This window comes from Scyliorhinus canicula, chromosome 1 (genome assembly GCF_902713615.1).
Source record: "Scyliorhinus canicula chromosome 1, sScyCan1.1, whole genome shotgun sequence".
Classification (NCBI taxonomy): Eukaryota; Metazoa; Chordata; class Chondrichthyes; order Carcharhiniformes; family Scyliorhinidae; genus Scyliorhinus; species Scyliorhinus canicula.
This window is the reverse complement of record NC_052146.1, coordinates 110,349,396-110,368,640: the sequence shown is the minus strand read 5'-3', so window position 1 is coordinate 110,368,640 and position 19,245 is coordinate 110,349,396. Positions and strand designations below refer to the sequence as shown.

Here is a 19,245-nt window from a genome sequence, read left to right as displayed (position 1 = left end):
CTACAAAATTGTTTTAAAACATTTACCCCGTTTTATGCCCACAAGAGGGGTGAACCAGGGTCCATGCTTTAATTCTGTGTTTCTAGAGGTTGAAAATTGAAGGAGCACGTGCAGAATGTGCACTCAAAACTACCCAATGTCAAAAAAGTACATGTTGATTGTGCAGCAAGATCTTTTTTAAAAATGGAGATATTATTTTAATGTGAATGTGGGAAGATTTAAATTCTTCTTGGAAGAAATGCTCCCTGTATGACTTTTCACAGAAAAAGCTCTTCAGGTTATGCGTAGGCCTGGTCTGAGTGAGAAGTGCATATGGAACAGGCAACAACTTGCATGAAACTGTCTTTCGGCAGTTCACAAAGTGAGTAGCACAGTTCAATGCTGTTTCCTTATCATATTTCTTCAAATGCGCTGCCTTTTTCTCCATCCGATTCCACAGGTATAGACTGCTCACTTGGATAATTAAATATATAGCCATGGTACCTTCTGGGGAGAATTTCCTCAAGTGTCTAATTTGAGAAATCTGCTTGCCCCTCTTCACAAAGCTGCATTTCCGCTACTCATCACTAAAATGGGGGCCACTCGTTCCCTTGCCCACAGAATAGTTATTTCCAGAATTTCTCTTTGCCCTCAATCTTGCCTAAGGCTCATAGGTCATTGAACTTGATTTTGATATTTGGTAAGAGCTGAAATAAATATCTCTCCATATCTTTTAAGTACCCGCATCCTTTTAATTTGTAATTAAAGGCCAGGAATTCTGCTTCCTCTGTGAGACTGCTTTCTGCCTAGAAGATGCAACTACAGCCGTGTTTAATTATTCAGTAAAGCAGAAATTTGAGGCCAGCCAGTGCATTGCTCAGTTTGTGAAACAAAAAAAATTACACCAGAAGCAGAATTTCAGTCTTTTCTCCGTTAGCTAGCAATGCAGAAAAGACAAATGATCCTGCAATTAAATTGTTATAACCCAAACAAGACCTATGGGGACAGACCAATGAGCCTCGTAGAATACGAGCTTCCCCAGCAGGGCGGGGAGTAAATGGACTCGAGCATAAAAACTGGCCCAGATGGGAGCCAAGTGTGAATAGTCCTGGCTGGAACTTGAAGTGTACTGTCTATAGTTTACTTTGTAATAAAAAAGGTTTCTTTATGCCTCACGTTTTGGACTCCTGTGGCTACTGAATTGACGTCGAGGGATCACTAAATAAATATTACATTCATTTTCAAAAGACATTAGATGAATATTGTAATCTTTTTGAATGTATATTTCCTATTGTTTTTTTAGCAACTAGGCTTGGTCCTGAAGCATTTCGTTTCGATGGTGGTGCAGATGCTGTTGCTACAAGAATGAATGACAAATATTACATCCTGCGGCCCGAGGTGGTTGAAACCTTCATGCACATGTGGAGATTTACCCATGACCCCAAATATCGAGAATGGGGCTGGGAGACAGTACAGGTGTGTGAAGACTGTTTTACTTTTTTAATGGCATTTATATCCTTTGAGATGATAGTTTAATCTGAAGTGCCATCATTTTACAGGACTGGCTCTTTTGAGTCCACTGTTATCCACCCAATCAGAGCCAGGGTGCCAATTGTTTATTTTTCCACTTCGCACTGTTACCATGGGAGTTCTACAAGTATCCACCCTCAGCCCCTCGTCTTGATCTACATACTGTCCCTTGGCAGCTGTTACAAGTTCTGATGTGGCATAGATACCTCCTTGTGTTCCGTGATGTTAGCCGCTTCCCTGTATGATGTAGGGTCTTGCTTTCATGTGCGTTAACTCAGTTAACTCATTGTCTTCGATGTAAGGCAGCATAATTCTTGTGAATCTGAATCTGAACCAAATGACACTAGGTGTGAGGCAAAATATAAGTTAATTTATTTCACAAAATGCAAAGCAATAGTTATACTGTAATCACATTAATTGGTTCATCGAGGTGAGAAAACAAAATGAGTATTCTGCACTGCTTTGTTTAGGTGGGCCATCTTGTCTACCTTAGCGCTAATTTTTAACTCCTCACCGGTACTACATCCTCCTCATAGTTTTTTAGTCTCTGACCCTCCACATGTGACCTTTTTACCTCATCCTTGTCTCCACAGGGAATTGGGGCATGTTTCCTGACTCCTCATTTCTAACTGGTAGTTTAGCCAGAGGAAATACTAATCGAGACTGCTACTGAACTGCTCACTTTGAAACTAGCTTCATGGAAAACTGAACAAAAAATTACTTTTTTACTTCCCATCCAATGTGGAATTATTTGGAACCTCCAGGATAAGTTATTGCTTCTCCCATATTTTCCAATCATCCTGGGTAACAGTATCAATGTCCGGCTTCATTTTGCTTTTGCAAATTCCTGCAGAGTGTAACCTTTCTTTTTAAATTCACCTTTCCTTTTAAACACTTTTCTTTTGCAAATTCTTTCTTTGTAAATTAGTCAATATATCCTGAAATGTAACAATGACAACATGGGGTCAGTTTCCATTTGTTCTCTGATGACACTCGGGTCTTTCTCTTCATCATTTTTCGTAATCCCTCCATTCCTGTCATGAATAAACTAGAACTTTCTACGGTTTTACGGTGGAAAGATCAAAGCCATTGGCCTGCAAGATAATCTCTCCATGACTCCATTCCCCTATCTAGCCACTCTCCTTATTGCTGTACCATTCCCTATATATCAACTCTCCTCCCTATATTCATAACTCTCACAAACTTGCCATCTGCCATTGCTACTCCAGTCTTGTGGTTTTGATCATTGGCAAGGCTATCATTGATTACTTTGTTGTACCCTAACCATCCAAATTCCCTTGCCTTCCATAATTTCCACTTTGTTATATTGGATTCTGCAGCAACTATCTTCACTGCTACACTCTTAAACTCCAAGCTGTTTAGCATTGGCCCTCTATTCTTCGCAGTTGTATTTGCAGTTGTTACTGCTCAACTGTATACTAACTTCCACCATTGAAACTCTTTTGAAGCAAAACCTTCGTAACCCCTCATCTTTGCTGTTACCCCTGTATGACCCCTATCTTTAGCCCCTGAATTTCACACGGCAAAATGTGAGCATACTTGGCACACGACTACTGAACCATCCATTGTTAGATCACCTTGAGCTCTTTGTCTCTTGCAACTCACCTCTAACACCAAAGGAGCTCACAGAGATCATTCACCTGCTTCAAGTGTGGGAAGGGATTCACTCAGTCAACCAACTTGCTGACACATCAGCGAGTTCACACTGGGGAGAGACCATTCACCTGTGAGTGTGGGAAGGGATTCACTACTTCAACCCGCCTGCTGAGACACCAACGTGGCCACAAGTAACCACAGTGAATGGATTTTGCTGTTACTCACATTCAGGACTGAACCATGTTCATTTGTGTCTCTTTCTGCTGATAACAAACTCCAGCCCATTTACAGGGGCTAATATTCTGGCTAAAAGTCAAATAAATCAGATTTGTGTTAAAAAAAAAAAATGTTTAGGGGCAGCACGGTAGCATTGTGGATAGCACAATCGCTTCACAGCTCCAGGGTCCCAGGTTCGATTCCAGCTTGGGTCACTGTCTTTGCGGAGTCTGCACATCCTCCCCGTGTGTGCGTGGGTTTCCTCCGGGTGCTCCGGTTTCCTTCCACAGTCCAAAGATGTGCAGGTTAGGTGGATTGGCCATGATAAATTGCCCTTAGTGTCCAAAATTGCCCTTAGTGTTGGGTGGGGTTACTGGGTTATGGGGATGGGGTGGAGGTGTTGACCTTGGGTGGGGTGCTCTTTCCAAGAGCCGGTGCAGACTCGATGGGCCGAATGGCCTCCTTCTGCACTGTAAATTCTATGATAAGATGTCTCCAAGATAGAGACCATCAGTAGATGCTTTTGCTACTTTTTCTTATCATTATTTTGTTATGATCCCAAGAGTAGCTAGGATACTGGACCAAAACTCCAATATTTTAGTTTATTTTTAAGGACTCTGCGGAAGTAATGATTTACTCCAGGAGTGACTGCATGAAAAAATAGGGATTTTGCATTTTTGAAAGAAAACTTTATTAGGAATACAATATTAAACTTTTTAACTTCACACCCGAAAATAATAGCTTACAATTTTCCTTAAACATTCAATACGAAAATAAACACACAGCTCTCAATCCATCGTAAAATCAGTATGATATAGAGTAATACTTGTTCCTGTTAGAACCCCTTCAGACTCGTCCTGAATGTCTTCAAAAAGAACTGATTCACCTGCCGTGTTTCAGCTTCTTCCTTGTCCTCAGACAAGACTGCTCTGCCCTAAAACTTTGTTTTTCTAACTATCCCACTTTGAGAGAATTGTGGACTCGGTGTCAGACAGATCAGACTTCAACTCTTCGGCAAAGCTTTTCCAAAATGTCTGTGCCCCACCCAGCACAAGATAAAGAGGCACAGGGAGGGAATTCCAGATCTTGGTGTTCAGACAACTGAAGGCATGGCTAGCAATGGTGGAGGGATTAAAAGTGGGGATGCGTCAGAGGCAAAACTTCAGAACACAAATATTTCTGTGGGTTGTGGAGCTTGAGGAGATTACAGAAATATGGAGGAGTGATGACATGGAGGGTTTTGAAAACAAGGATGAGAATTTTACGATTTTTCTATTCTACTTCACTAGGAACAAGGATGAGAATTGGCTCCTTGACTGGGAGCCAATGTAAGTCAGCGAGTAGAGGTGAAACAGGACTTGTACGAGTTAGGATATGAGCAGCTGTGTTTAGGATGACCTTAAGGTAACAGAGGATTTATACGTGACACCAGCCAGGAGTACATTGAAGTAGTTAAGTCTAGAGGTAACAAAGACATGAATAAGGGTTTCAGCAGCAGATGAGTTGAGGCACGGTCGAAGTTGGGTGATACAATGGAAGTAAAAATAGGCAGTTCGTGATGGCTCGAATATACAGTCAAAGCACATCTTGGGGTCAAATGTAACTCCAAGCTTCTGAATAGTCTCAGGCAGTTGGCAGGTAAAAAGATGGAGTCAGTATCTAGAGAACGGAGTTGGGAGCAAGGACTGAAGGCAATGGCTTCAATTACTCCCCAGTAGTAAATTGGAGGAAATTTCTGCCCATCCAGTTCTGGATGTCAGATAAACAGTCTTGCCACTTATGGACATGGATTTGGGATCCAAGGGCTTCAAAGAGGAAGGGGAGGTTGGAGATGGGGTTAGTTTACAAGGATGGTGGAAAAAGATGAGTAATAACAACACATTTAGAGAGAGGGACAACACCTGAAAAGAGAGAACCATTAACAATATTAGCTAACATGGGAACCAGCAAGGAAATTTGGGTGGTTAACAGTTTCATGGGCCTATGACATTGGAGTAGGTGGTATGTCATAGAGTCATAGATGTTTTCAGCTTGGAAGCAGGCCCTTCGGCCCAGCTTGTCCATGCTGCCCAGTTTCTATCATTAAGCTAGTCCCACTTGCCCATATTTGGCCCATATCCCTCTATACCCACCCTGCCCATGTAACTGCCTAACTTTTTTAAAGGAAAAAATTGTACCCGCTTCTACCACTGCTTCTGGCAGCTCATTCCAGATGCTCATCACCCTCTGTGTGAAAATAAATCCCCTTTGGTCTCTTTTGTATCTCTCCCCTCTCAGCTTAAACCTATGCCTTCTAGTTCCAGACTCTTCTACCTTTGGGAAAATATGTTGACTATGAACCTTTTCTATGCTCCTCATTATTTTATAGACCTCTATAAGATCACCCCTAAGCCTTCAACACTCCAGGGAAAAAGGGCCCGCCTATCCAGCCTCTCCTCGTAACTCAGACTATCAAATCCTCGTAGCATCCTCGTAAATCTCTTCTACACTCTTTCTGGTTAAATAATATCCTTCCTATGATAGGGTGACCAGAACTGAACTCAGTATTCCATGTGTGGTCTTATCAATGTCTTGTACAACAATGTCTCATGAACAAGATGAGCTTGGAGTGGGCGACTTGGGAGATAAACTAGAGAAAGATGTGAGTTCAGGGCTAGGGCAGGTGGGGCTTTCGAGGAAGTGCAACAAACTCAATTTAGTCCCAATTTTCTATTTGCACAGGCTCTGGAACAGCATTGTCGAGTAGAGGCTGGATTTTCTGGGATAAGAGATGTGTACAGTAGCCTGCCACACCATGATGATGTACAGCAGAGCTTTTTCCTTGCAGAGACATTAAAGTAAGTACTAAAATGATTGGTACTGATGTATTCAGATAAACTGCATAGAGGACTAAAACTACAATTCCTCCTTTGACTTACCATTGAATCCAGGCAGCGCGGTGGCACAGTGGTTAGCACTGCTGCCTCACAGCGCCAGGGACCCGGGTTCAATTTTGGCCTCAGGTGACTGTGCGAGTTTGCATTTTCTCCCCGTGTCGTGTGGGTTTCTTCTGGGTGCTCTGGTTTCCTCCCACAGTCCAAAGATGTGCAGGTTAGATGGATTGGCCATGCTAAATTGCCCCTTAGTATCCAAAAGGGTGTTGAGGTTACGGGAATAGGGCATGGAACTAGGTAGGGTGCTCTTTCCAAGGGCTGGTGCAGACTCGATAGGCCAAATGGCCTCCTTCTGCACTGTAGGGATTCCAATGAGTAGCTAAATTAAATAGAATTGGGAGGTTGCAGGTTTAATCCAGGAGAAGTGCCGGGTGAATTATCTTAGCCCAGGAAATAGTACGGCTTTTATAGTTATCCTCGGGGCCCCTGGGATTAAGGAGGGAAAAAGACAGTTCAGGATCCTACTGCAGTTAACTATTTGGTGGTCACTGTTGTGATTGAATATCTTCAAATATTCAGTGAGGACATAGTAAAATAGTCAGCCACATTTATAATTTGGTCTTGCATCTTAATAGCCACTCAGATGAAATGCCAGAAGGAAACTCCTACCTTTGGAGAGTCAGTGGACATTCAATTGGTTTTCCCCTGAAAATAGTGGAGTATTGTATCCAATTTTGGGCACTGCATTTAGGAAGGATGAGAAGGATTTAGAGAGGTGTACACAAGATCTGCCAGAATGGTGCCAGGGATACGGGACTTGAGATATGTGGATAAATTGGAGAAACTGGTTTTTTTTCTTTTGGAGAATAAAAGGCTGAAAGGTGTTGAAAATCATAAGGGGTCCAGATAGAAATTGTTTCCATTGTCAGATGGAGCAAGAAACGGAAGATGCAATTTAAACTGATTGGTAAAAGATCAAAGACAACTCTAGTGAGTGGACAAAAGCACTGAGAAGACTGGCTGGTATGTTCGAGGTGGTTCGGAAGAGATGCATGTGTGTGCACATGGATGGGCAAGAGGGGCTGTTTACAAAATGCGGGGGGGTGGGGGGGCTTCATTGAGTTTTCTGACAGAAGGGAACATGGCGAGCCTGCCCAAAACCTACCTGAGTACATTAAATATTTTTACAAAGTGCATAAGCATTGATTTTCAAATTTATATGATGATATGTTGATTTATAATACTCATATGTTATGTGCTGTTCTTTGCTGGGGTTTTTTTTTGTGGGCATCTGGGGTCATGTTAATAAAAAGTGCTATAATGATTCTTTGTAACAAAAAACTTTCAGAAAGCATTTGATACAGTTCCAAAATTCAAAATGTTTGGGATTGATGGTCCTTGGTAGCATAGATTAGAAGTTGGTAAAGAGATAGGCGACAAGTTGAAAGTGGTTTCCAGGGCTCAATGTTGGGAGCCTTGCATTTTCTGATTTATGTAACTGATTTAGAAGTCGGTGTTGAGGGCAAAATCTCTAAATTTGTAGATGATACTAATCTAGGGTGAATAGTGAATTGTGAGGATGACACTGAACGACTTCAGAGGGACATTGACAAGTTGGCCAAATGGGCAAACACCTGGCAAATTTGAACTTCAATGCAGCAAAATGTGAGGTAGTGCATTTTGGTAAAAGAAATATGGAAATAAACTATAGGCTCAATGGTACAACTTTGAGGGAGTATAGGAGCAGAGGGATCTCAGGATTCAGGTGAATAATTCTCTGAAGGCGGCCAGGTAAGTTGAAACAGGTGTTAAGGCTTATAGCACCCATGGGTTTATAAATAGAGGCATAAAGTATAAAAGCAAGGAAGTGATGCTACACTTCTACAAATGTGGTCAGACCACATTTGGAGTATTGTGTTCAGTTCTGGGCACCTTATTTAAGGAAGGATATTAAAGCCCTAGAGAGACTGCAGAGGAGACTTACTGGAATGACACCAGGATTGAGGAAATTTAGATACAAGGAATGATTGGAGAAATGGGGCTTTTTCTCCTTGGAGCTGAGAAGATTAAGAGGCAACCTTATTGAGGTGTTCAAAATTCTGAACAACTTTGACAGGATAAAGAAGGATATTCTGTTTCCACCAGCTGGTATGTATGTGACTAGCGGGTCACAATTTCAAGATGGTCAGCATGAGAGCTAGGAGTGAGATGAGGAGAAACCTCTTTACTCAGTTGTTGGGGTTTGGAATGTACTGCCTGGGAGAGTGGTGGAGGTAGATTCCATAGGATGTTCCAAAGCGAGCTGGATACATATATTTGAAAGTGATGAATTTACAGTGCTATGGCAATAGGGCTGGAGAATGGGACTAGCTAGGTTGCTCTTTTGGGAGCCAGTGCAGACCCAATGGACCAAATGACCTCCTCCTGTGCTGTAAATAACAAACAAATAACAAACATACCTTATTTTGTCTTTGGTGGCTCTCAACTCTGCCCTCAGCATCTCACCTGTTAGATAGTGGCAAGGGCTGCTCCCTCATGATGGTATGATTGTGCAGAATTCCTTGACTAACCTTGGGACTTTTTCAGTCAAGTACTACACCTCCTCCAGTCCAGGCAATGGATTTGTTACTTCAGAAGCCTACTGTCTGTCCTATCAAATTTTCAGTGTGGCATAGCTTTTGTTTTATGTATGCCTGTTGTACATATGTTGCAGACTAGAATCCAGAGCCATGCCATCAGCAGCCGCCCTTAATGTCCAGTCGCCACTCTTTTTTGGTTTGCTGTGGTGGTTGAAGTAAGCTGGCACAGAAGACTACTGCAGAATAAATGCATTGCAGCTGTCGGAATACCAAGCAATGACTCTATGATACAGTATTTGTGCTCAGACACCAACTTCATATTGAGAGAGCAGACTTCAGGCTCATTGCTAGGTTGGCATGAGGCGCAGCAAAGCAATGTGTATGAAGCCAATGGTTCCGCCACTGCTGCAGTCACGTCCCCAACCTCATAGCAGTTTACGTGTTTCAGTGTCAACTTTTCTCAGTGAAGCAGAGACGTTTCAAACATAGGTTGTTGAAGTGTAACTAGGTGAATTGCTCCTTAAAGAACCTGGACCAATTTGGCCTTTGGCTGAGAATCCTTCTCCTCCTCTGAGCAGCTTCACTGCTGTGCATGGTCTCTGCTCATTCTTCCAAAAGGAAGGCCATCAACAGTAGTTATGACTGGAATCAATTGGTTTGGGCAGGAGCCTTGAAATCAGCAGAAATTTGCTTCAACATTCAGCAGAAAGTTCCCGGTAGACTTCTGAAACTTTAAACACTAAAGAAAGCACCACAACTCGTGGAATTGCAACCAACATCGAGAAGAAATAAATCAACAACTAAAGTACAAATAATTGGTGTTCCCTTTTAATTAGCACATGTTGCTTAATGTTGTGTACAGCTGGTTGAGATTACTGATTGATGTCATTATCTGCCTACTAGGCAAACTGTCAATCAGTGTTAGGTTCATCTGCGCAAATGCCTTCAGCAATATGGCGCAGTTCTCCAGCTGTGTTGTTCTCTCGCTTGAGCGCAATGTGGCCAGAGAATTCTAGGAGAATTCCTAGAATCTCTCCTGCACATCTCCCGATGTCCTCCACGTGTCTCCGGGATTATCCAAAATCCAGTGAAACGTTGGAGTCGAAACCCCATCCCAAATGGGCGGGACTGAATGACGCTCACGGAGGTAGGTTGGAAACATACTTACAATCTACCTGTGTGGGATCCAGTAGCCTCGCCAGGGAGGCTACAGACACCGATCAGTGCTGGTTCACACAAATGTGGACCAGGTGGAACAGCATCTGGGGATCTCTCAGGCCATCGGAGACCCCGGGGTGGTCAGAGTAACTGCAGGGTGGTTCCCTGGCCCTCCCCCTGGAAAGAGGGCACCTTGGCACTGCCACCCTGGCACTGCCAAGCCAGCAGGAGCAATGCCTGGGTGGTAGTGCAAGGGTGCCAGGGTAGCACTGCCAAGGGCCAGGGGGTGAGGGGGCCATAAAGGGTGGGAGTGTGCAGGAGAGGTAAGTAGGTTCCTCTGGGAGGTTAGGGGGATGATGGGTGGGGGTCCTAGAATGGAGGGGGTCCTGTAAGGGGGCTTGGCGGGCCTGAAGGTGGGGGACCACCAGGGACCCCATAACGCGGTGTCCTAACTTGGGGGATGTGGGGTAGTGTCCATATGTGTGGGGGGTGACATTGCCCATGGGTGGGGAGTATGGGGTACCTGCAAGCTCACTTAGAGATCGGGGCACTCTTTCAGCTCCCCAGTGCTAAATAAAATTCTACGTGTGGAGTAAACCGGTGAGAAAATCCCCAGGGCCCAAAAAAGTGACGAAGTGCCATTGAATAGCGGCGAGGAAGTCACCAGCGGGAACCCCATACAAATCCACCACAAATTAACGTAGACATTTTTTGGGAGAATCGCACCCATGGGGCGGGATTCTCCCACAATCGGCGGGATGGGCGGTGCCAAGAACGGCATGAACCACTCCGGCGTCGGGCCACCCGGAAGTTGGGGAATCCTCCGCACTTCCGGGGGCTCAGCCGAAATGGTTGGCGCTATGCCAACCCACTGGGTTTAAATTGGCACCTCCCACAAAAGATTTGAGCATAAAAATAGGTATGTTAGGTGGCGCAATGGTAGGCACTGCTGCCTCACTGTGCCGAGGACCGGTTCGATCCCAGCCCCAGGTCACTGTCCATGTGGAGTTTGCACATTGTCTGCTTTTATTGGTAGAGGGATTGAGTTTCGGAGCCATGAGGTCATGTTGCAGCTGTACAAAACTCTGGTGCGGCCGCATTTGAAGTATTGTGTGCAGTTCTGGTCGCCACATTATAGGAAGGATGTGGAAGCATTGGAAAGGGTGCAGAGGAGATTTACAAGGATGTTGCCTGGTATGGAGAGAAGATCTTTTGAGGAAAGGCTGAGGGACTTGAGGCTGTTTTCGTTAGAAGAAGGTTAAGTTGTTCCTCGTGTCTTAATAAAGCTCGTAGTCTCAAATGTGGAGAAGATGCTTTATTGTGAATTCGTTCTCTCTTCAGAGCTTAACATACGGCTACCTCAAATGCTGCCTGCTTGTGTCTGTGTCCTGCTACGAGTTCTGCCTTCCGTGAAGTGTGTGCTCACTTCCTGTCCCAGTGTATTTATAGCTCTCCCGTGCTCCCTCTAGTGTTTGCTTAGTTGTATTGCATCTAGTCAGATCTACGATCACCACATCCCCCCTTTTCTCTTTACATATTTTCTGTACATCGTTAAAGAAAATTGTACAAAACAGTTACTTATGATATGTGTATCTATACAAGTGATGGTGCTATTGCATATTTTACAAAGCCAATTTATATTTATGAGTCCAATCTTAAGAAAAACATTTATGAGTCCAAACTTGATGAATTTGTTCAAGAGTTTTTTCATTTGTTGTTGTTGACGTGGTGAATGTTATCGGTGTTCTTGTCATTTTAAGTGACCAATGCGTCATCCCGAGGTGTTTGCATGGTCGAACCACTGATGTTGACTGACATGGACTTTTTTCTGTGCTTGTGGTATCGATTTGTTATGTCATCTGCCTTGAAAGCTGGTGTGCTTGCTTGTTCTGGAGCAGATGTGAGTTTGTGCGATTTGTTGTCATCCCATGGCATGTTTGTAGTCTTGTCATTGTTTTGCAGTGTGCTGTGGCATTGTCCTTCATGTGCAGAGTTGTACCATTTTGTACAAGTCGTTGTTTCATTGCTGTTGTTTCTGTCGATCCTGTCTTTGTTGTTTTCGTTGCCGTTCTTGTTGCTGTTTCTGTTGTTTCTGTCTTTGTTGTTGTTGCTATCTTTGTTATGCTTCTTGTTGGTTTTGTTCTTGTAGTTTTTGTCGTGCTTCATGTTGCTTTTGTTCTTGCTGTTGTTCTCGTTTCTGCTGTGCTTCATGCGATTTTTGTTGTTCTTGTCGCGCTTCATGTTGCTTTTGTTCTTGCTGTTGTTGTTCTCGTTTCTGCTGTGCCTCTTGTGGCTTTTGTTTTTCTTGTTATGCTCAATGAGTGTCCCATGTGGATAATTTGAGTCATTGAATGTTTCGTCTCGAGAGTGGTGAGAATGATCTGATGTTGCATCGATGCTGGTGACATCAGTCATTTGTGGAGGATTTGATTCCTCATCTTTCTTGGTGCTCCTCTTCTGGAGTCAAATTCTACGCGATTTCATTTGACGTGGTCTCTCTGGATTCTTGGTGCTCCTCTTCCGGAGTCAAAATCTTCATGATTACAATTGACGTGGTGTCTCTGGTCTCTTGGCGCTCCTCTTCTGGAGTCAAAATCTGCATGATTTCTGTTGATGTTGTCTCACTGGACTCTTGGTGCTCCTGTTCTGGAGTCAAAATCGGCATGATTTCACTTGACGTGGTCTCTCTGGACTCTTGGCGCTCCTCTTCTGGAGTCAAAATCTTCATGGTTTCTGTTGATGTTGTCTCACTGGACTCTTGGGTGGCCCGGCTCTGTGCTTCTGTACAGACAAGCTGAGAACTGTCAGTCTCGCTGTGATCCTGTACGTCGAGTGTGATCACCTTGTCACTGTTTTCGCATGCAGTGGGTAGATGTACATTGTTTTTTTCTTGTTTATGTGAGCTTGGTAGACTTTCATAGTCTGCTTGCGGTTGCTCAGATACAGCGGGTTGACCTTCATGGTCTTGTTCATGCATGGTGTTCGCCAGGGAGTGTTTGCTTGCTTCCCTTTTGGAGTCTTTCATCCCTCGCACTGTGGAGCCTGTCATCGCTCGCTCTGTGGAGTCTTTCTGTGCTCTCTGTGTGGCGTCGTCTTCGTCTTGGGTATTGCTGTCATCCAATGTATCGACGATCTGCCATGGCACCATGGTGTTGGATTCATCTACCATGAGTAGATTCGTGTTGAGCTTTGCGACCGTGTCGCTGATGCTGTGATCAGCATATCCGAATAACTCAGCCATGCCTGAGTAGTAATCTTCGAAAAACAAATCATCTTTTTTTGTTTCGGATTTCTTTTTGTTCTCTTCACTTTGGGTGGTGCAGACTGCTTTTTCCAGGGTGTTGTGCGAGTTGTTTTTAACTGCTGGTTTAAGTTCAGGCGTTTTTTTGTCTTCTGAGGCAAGAAAGTTTGGTTTTACCGCTTTAAGTATCTTGTTTTTAATTTCCGTGCATTTCCCTTTTAAGTAGGCGTGGTCCAGATGTTCAGACATCATGACGTAATGCGTAGGAATCAATTGCGCATGCGCAAATCGGCCTTCCTTTACTGTGCGGTTTTGTGTCCACTGCGCATGCGAGGCTTGCGCATGCGCATAACGATCCGCGATCAAAACGTTTTGAAACTGCGCATGTGCGGCTTGCGCATGCGCATAACTATCAGCAACGCGAACTTTTTTAAACTGCGCATGCGCGGCTTGCACATGCACAGAACGCAAAACAGGCGATTGTAACTGCGCATGCGGGGCTTCCGTTTCCAGCGCAGACGCAGTTTGCAGTTCTTTGTCTGCCCGAGACTGCAAAATGCGGTCGGACGCCATTTTATCGCGGATTTCAGCGTTTTTTCTTTCTGAAAGTTGTAAGTTACCTTTTCTTTTCGATCTGGACTGGATTTCAGCGTTTTGGCTTTGTGAAAAATTCATGTTATTTCTTCTTTTTGACCTGTACTTTTCACTCGCGATTTCTTTTTTTGATAGTGATTGTCTGAGTTTTGCATCACTGTGTCTCTGTGCAGTTTGGCCTCTGAGCATACCGTGCTGTTCAAATTCCTTACAGTACTCTTCAAATTTGTTTAGTATTGTTTGTAAGCTGTTGCTGTCTTCATCTTTTGAGTATTTAAATCCATTATATACTTTCCTAGCTTCATATCCTGCGATGAGCATTGCTATTTTAATTTTGTCTGAGACTGCTGCTGCATCATTAGCTATGATATAAAAATCAAACAATTGTTTAAACATTTTCCAGACATTTCTTACATTGCCAGTCGTGTCCAGCTGAGGTGGGTATCCATACCACATCCTCGAATTAGCGATGTCTTCCCAAGTCGAATGTGCAGTGGGAGATTTCCATGCCATTTTGTTCCTTCTGTGTCTGCAGCTGAGTTGTCCTGTAGTAAGCGTCTGAAGCCACTCGTGGTACCATGTGTTGTTCCTTGTGTCTTAATAAAGCTCGTAGTCTCAAATGTGGAGAAGATGCTTTATTGTGAATTTGTTCTCTCTTCAGAGCTTAACATACGGCTACCTCAAATGCTGCCTGCTTGTGTCTGTGTCCTGCTACGAGTTCTGCCTTCCGTGAAGTGTGTGCTCACTTCCTGTCCCGATGTATTTATAGCTCTCCCGTGCTCCCTCTAGTGTTTGCTTAGTTGTATTGCATCTAGTCAGATCTACGATCACCACACCAGAGTTCTCAACTGCTCCTCATATGACAAGTCCTTCATTTCCGGGATCATTCTTATGAACCTCCTCTGGACCCTCTCCAAGGTCAGCACATCTTCCGTAGAAACGGGGCCCAGAACTGGTCACAATATGCATAAGGTGTGTTCGCTTTTATTGGTTGAGGGATTGAGTTGCGGAGCCATGAGGTCATGTTGCAGCTGTACAAAACTCTGGTGCGGCCGCATTTGAAGTATTGTGCAGTTCTGGTCGCCACATTATAGGAAGGATGTGGAAGCATTGGAAAGGGTGCAGAGGAGATTTACAAGGATGTTGCCTGGTATGGAGAGAAGATCTTTTGAGGAAAGGCTGAGGGACTTGAGGCTGTTTTCGTTAGAAGAAGGTTAAGAGGTGACTTACTAGAGGCATACAACATGATCAGAGGATTAGATAGGGTGGACAGTGAGAGCCTTTTTCCTCGGATGGTGATGGCTAGCACAAGGGGACATAGCTTTAAATTGAGGGGAGATCGATATAGGACAGATGTCAGAGGTAGGTTCTTTACTCAGAGACTAGTAAGGGTGTGGAATGCCCTGCCTGCAACAGTAGTGGACTCACCAACATTAAGGGCATTTAAATGGTCATTGGATAAACATATGGATGATAATGGAATAGTGTAGATGGACTTTAGATTAATTTCACAGGTCGGCGCAACATTGAGGGCCTGTACTGCACTGTAATGTTCTGTTGTCTATATTCCAATGGGATCTGATCAGAGTCTTATCCGGCCTCAGCCATACATCCCTGGTCTTGTATTCTAGATTTAATGTATCCCCCCCCCCCCCCCCCCCCCCCCCCACCCCCACCCCACACTCAACTCACCAAGGGGGAGCAATAAATTATGCCCAGAGTTAAATAATATGATTATTGCAAAATGTAGCATTCTGTGATTTAATTATTTCAAGTGGTACATTAATCCTTTTCTTCATTTATCTCCTAAAACAAGGTACCTTTATGTGCTCTTCTCTGAAGATGAACTGCTGTCTCCGGATCATTGGGTGTTTAACACTGAGGCCCATCCACTGCCTGTAATACAAAGGAACACACAGGAACAAGTGATCACAAATGATCAGTAAACAAAATCTATCCTAAAAAAGGGTTAACTTTTATCAGTCTTTTGGGTTGAGATACATTTCCTTTCCAGTAAAGGACCTTTATTGATTTAGATAGAAACGAGTAAGAGTCAGCAGTGTAATCGATGTGTTGTGGTGTTTGATCTGCCTTGGACACATTGATTTCCTCTGTGAGGAGTTGCGTGGCCTGTTGACTGCTTGTAGTGGGCCACACTAAAAGCAAAGTCTCAGAAATATATTACTCGTACACAGGGTTTGAATGAGGGAGAATGTAAGCATCAATTTGACTGTGTTCTTTCTGACCAAAGGATTAAATTTTCATAAGTGTAAAGGCTGTTACTTTACTTTCTTCTCATTTTATAAAATATATATTTGTGTAAAGCAAAGTAAATGCATATTCTGTTGTTTATATTAATAATTAAATGAGCATCTCTCTGGTACTATGACCAAATATTGCATTGACATGATCATCTGGGGATTCTAAGGTCCCATTACCTATTGACTAGGCCATCCATTTTCTCTGGGTCACTGATTTGTATATTTGCATAAAATGTAAAATGTTTCTCGGTGCTACCTTAACATGTTTGTTGATTTTTTTTTAATTAGCAAAGGTGTTAAACAATGCGGATTAGAATATAATTAATTTAGCCAACAGCAAGGAAAGAAGCAGGGAGTTAAATATTAATGGTGTAAAATTAATCATGAGCAGTAGCAGTTTCCTTTTACGTTTTGCCATTTTGCACTACTGTCCATGGCAAATTTGACAACTTTAATATTTATTATTCATATTCCAATCATATTCACTTCACTTTTTTCAATGTATACAGACAACTAGATTTTTCTGCAATATTTAATTGTACAATGCCAGCAGCATGAAATGGGTTCTTAACAAATTGGCAACCGATTCATCTCACCTGATCTTCTTTCCACTCGGCTTCACAGATTAATAGTTCAAACTCTTTATCACTCCTTTCCTCATTTCCCTGTTGTTTTTGTTTGATCTGAAATTCAAAATCTTGGCAATATTTTCCAAATTAAATGGAAAAAAAACTGGCACATTGAAAAATCATTTGCCATTTGCAATAAGCCATTTTTTTTTGCACTGTTGGTGTAAACCAATTTCACCTCCCCCTCCCCTGTGCTTTAATCCAGGTATTTTATTTGATAATTACCTACTTTGCCACAATCGTAACTTTTAATCAGATACCATATGTATTTCCCAAATATAGTATACACTTTCATCAGATCTGTTATACATTTATTCATTCTGATCTGTTCCTCATTTACAATTTCAATTCTACATTTATTTTGTATTTAGTTATTTTGTTCTGTTTCAATCCCAATCACAAATCCCAATCATACTGTTTCAGACTGAGCTCAGTTATAAATTTACTGCATCGTTCTAATGTCAATGATACCATTTGGTTTCAATGTCTACATATGGACAATTACAAATGTATGAAAATGGCAGTCCGGAAAAGACTCACTGATCTCTCCAACGTGTTCCACACATTATGTATTACAAAATATACAGACCATGCCAACCATGTAATCTACTGGGAGAGGCAAACACCAAATTAAACTTCCCAAGCCAATTGCGGAGGAATATGGAAAAATATTTTCTGAGGATCAAAACTAGTCCAGGAGATCACATTGTCTCTGATTTAAAGTACAGGATAACCTACCTTTTGTGCAATTATTCTGATCATAGAATCATATGGCTCAGACAAAGGACATTTGATGTGTTGGGCTTGTGTTGATCTATTGGACCTGTGTTGGAGTTTACTTTTCTGCTCTTAATTCCATCAATCTTGGATCATTTTATATTCCTACTTTTAAATAGCTATCTAAACCCATTACAAATAATGTCTGAGTGACCATATACGTCACTCAGTGAACATTACGGCTAGGATTCTCCAACCTCACTTGGGCCGGGATTCTCCGGTCCCACCAAAAGTGAATGGTGTTTTGGCTGGAACGCCAAATTCTCCATTCTCATTTGCAGCAGGGCAGCAGCAGATGAGATCAGAGAATTCTGTAGTACGTCAAATCATTTTGAAAGATTATTTAACCCTTGCCCTTCTTCTTCTGATCATTGAGTCTATGCTCTTTGTTACCAATTCAGCAACCAGTGAAAACGATCTTTTTATTAGGTTTTCAAAATCATGAAATAACTTTCAGACCCACCCATTTAACCTGCTTTTTGCAGTGAACAATTACCTAATTTTTCATGGAATCCTCTCCTATAACTTCATATTCCTAGTAACATTCAAGTGAACCTTCACTGTTTCCCTTCCATGACTAACCTTCCCTATTGAGATAGCCAGAACTGCACAAACTACCCTGACTTGTGGCCTTATATATCTTGAACAAATTCAACATCATCTTGTTTTTATATATAATATTGCCATATTGAAAACTGAAAATGCCAGTCAACTTTGTATGATCTTTTATTGGGATGTAATGAAGGGTGTTTTAGATATATGCACTTTATTTTTGGACACAAGAAGATGCCCGTTTTTTTGACAACATGTAACGAAGGGCATTCGGAGTCTACTCACTTTTTATTGTTCCAAATTAAGGTCCTGACTCTAAAAGCACAAAGTGGTAAATCACACGAGGTCCACGTATGGACAGCTACGTTTTGCTGAACCCCTTAAAAACTGTGACAGCTGCTATTACAGCTATTATTTGGACTCAATGCTATTATATTAATAGTACTTCATTATGAGATCAGAAAGTTAGAAATTACTGTTGATGATGTTGAACAAATGTTTAACAGGTATTATCAGAGGAATATTCACCAATATCGTCAATACTAATTTCTCATTACCAGTAGAGCAAGAAACAGGTTGATTATGTTTAAAAAAAAAAATACCTGAATGTCCATGATTCATTGTATAGATTTGGGTCCAACTTATTGGGTGCATATACTCTTTTGAAACAGTAGCGACAACATTTGTATCTATGATGTATTAAAAGTCTTAAAATATAGCATCACTTCCTGTCACAATTAGTTCCTGCAGTGCTTTCCTCATCACACCTAATTCATCAATGTCACAGAAGATCTACAAGTACATAAGAAATCTACACCAAATGCTGGAAAATGCACCAAACAAATAGTCAAAAATCTAAATTTCTTGAAGGATTGCTATTTAATAATTCTCAGACATGATGTATGGTATACTTCTAGAATTGCCACTACACCACTGGTCTTTTCACCCTTTGCCTAAAACTATTTATTCTTCTATTTTGTTAAGAATCTGACCATATTGAGGAATAATTCCATTTGTTTTCCTTTCTGTAAAAACAACTCCTTCACATTTCTCTGTATTAGATTGTGGCTACCACTTGTATCTCCACTCCACCAATCAATTCATGCCCTCCAATCTCTGGGGTTCTTCTTCACAAATTTCACTCCTTCTATTAGGTATTAGCAGCAATTTTCAGAATAATTTCCTTGTGCCTACGCCCAATGTATTTCTATAATTGGGGAAAAAAGACGTTACAGCAAA

At 42.2% G+C, this 19,245-nt stretch overlaps 1 protein-coding gene across 2 annotated transcripts in view; it reads left to right on the top strand.

Annotated features, from left to right (window-relative positions):
* LOC119966199 (mannosyl-oligosaccharide 1,2-alpha-mannosidase IA-like) overlaps positions 1–18,724 on the top strand; it is a 345,095-nt gene extending 326,371 nt beyond the window's left edge. Inside the window, exons 10-12 of one of the 2 annotated variants that reach the window (XM_038797530.1) lie at positions 1,283–1,455; positions 6,064–6,179; positions 15,604–18,724. In XM_038797530.1, the coding sequence (XP_038653458.1) occupies positions 1,283–1,455; positions 6,064–6,179; positions 15,604–15,733 (419 nt within the window). In that variant the 3' untranslated portion in view covers positions 15,734–18,724. The remainder of the gene's footprint in view (positions 1–1,282; positions 1,456–6,063; positions 6,180–15,603) is intronic. The other variant, XM_038797540.1, reaches the window with a different exon arrangement.
* Positions 18,725–19,245: the final 521 nt, after the last annotated feature.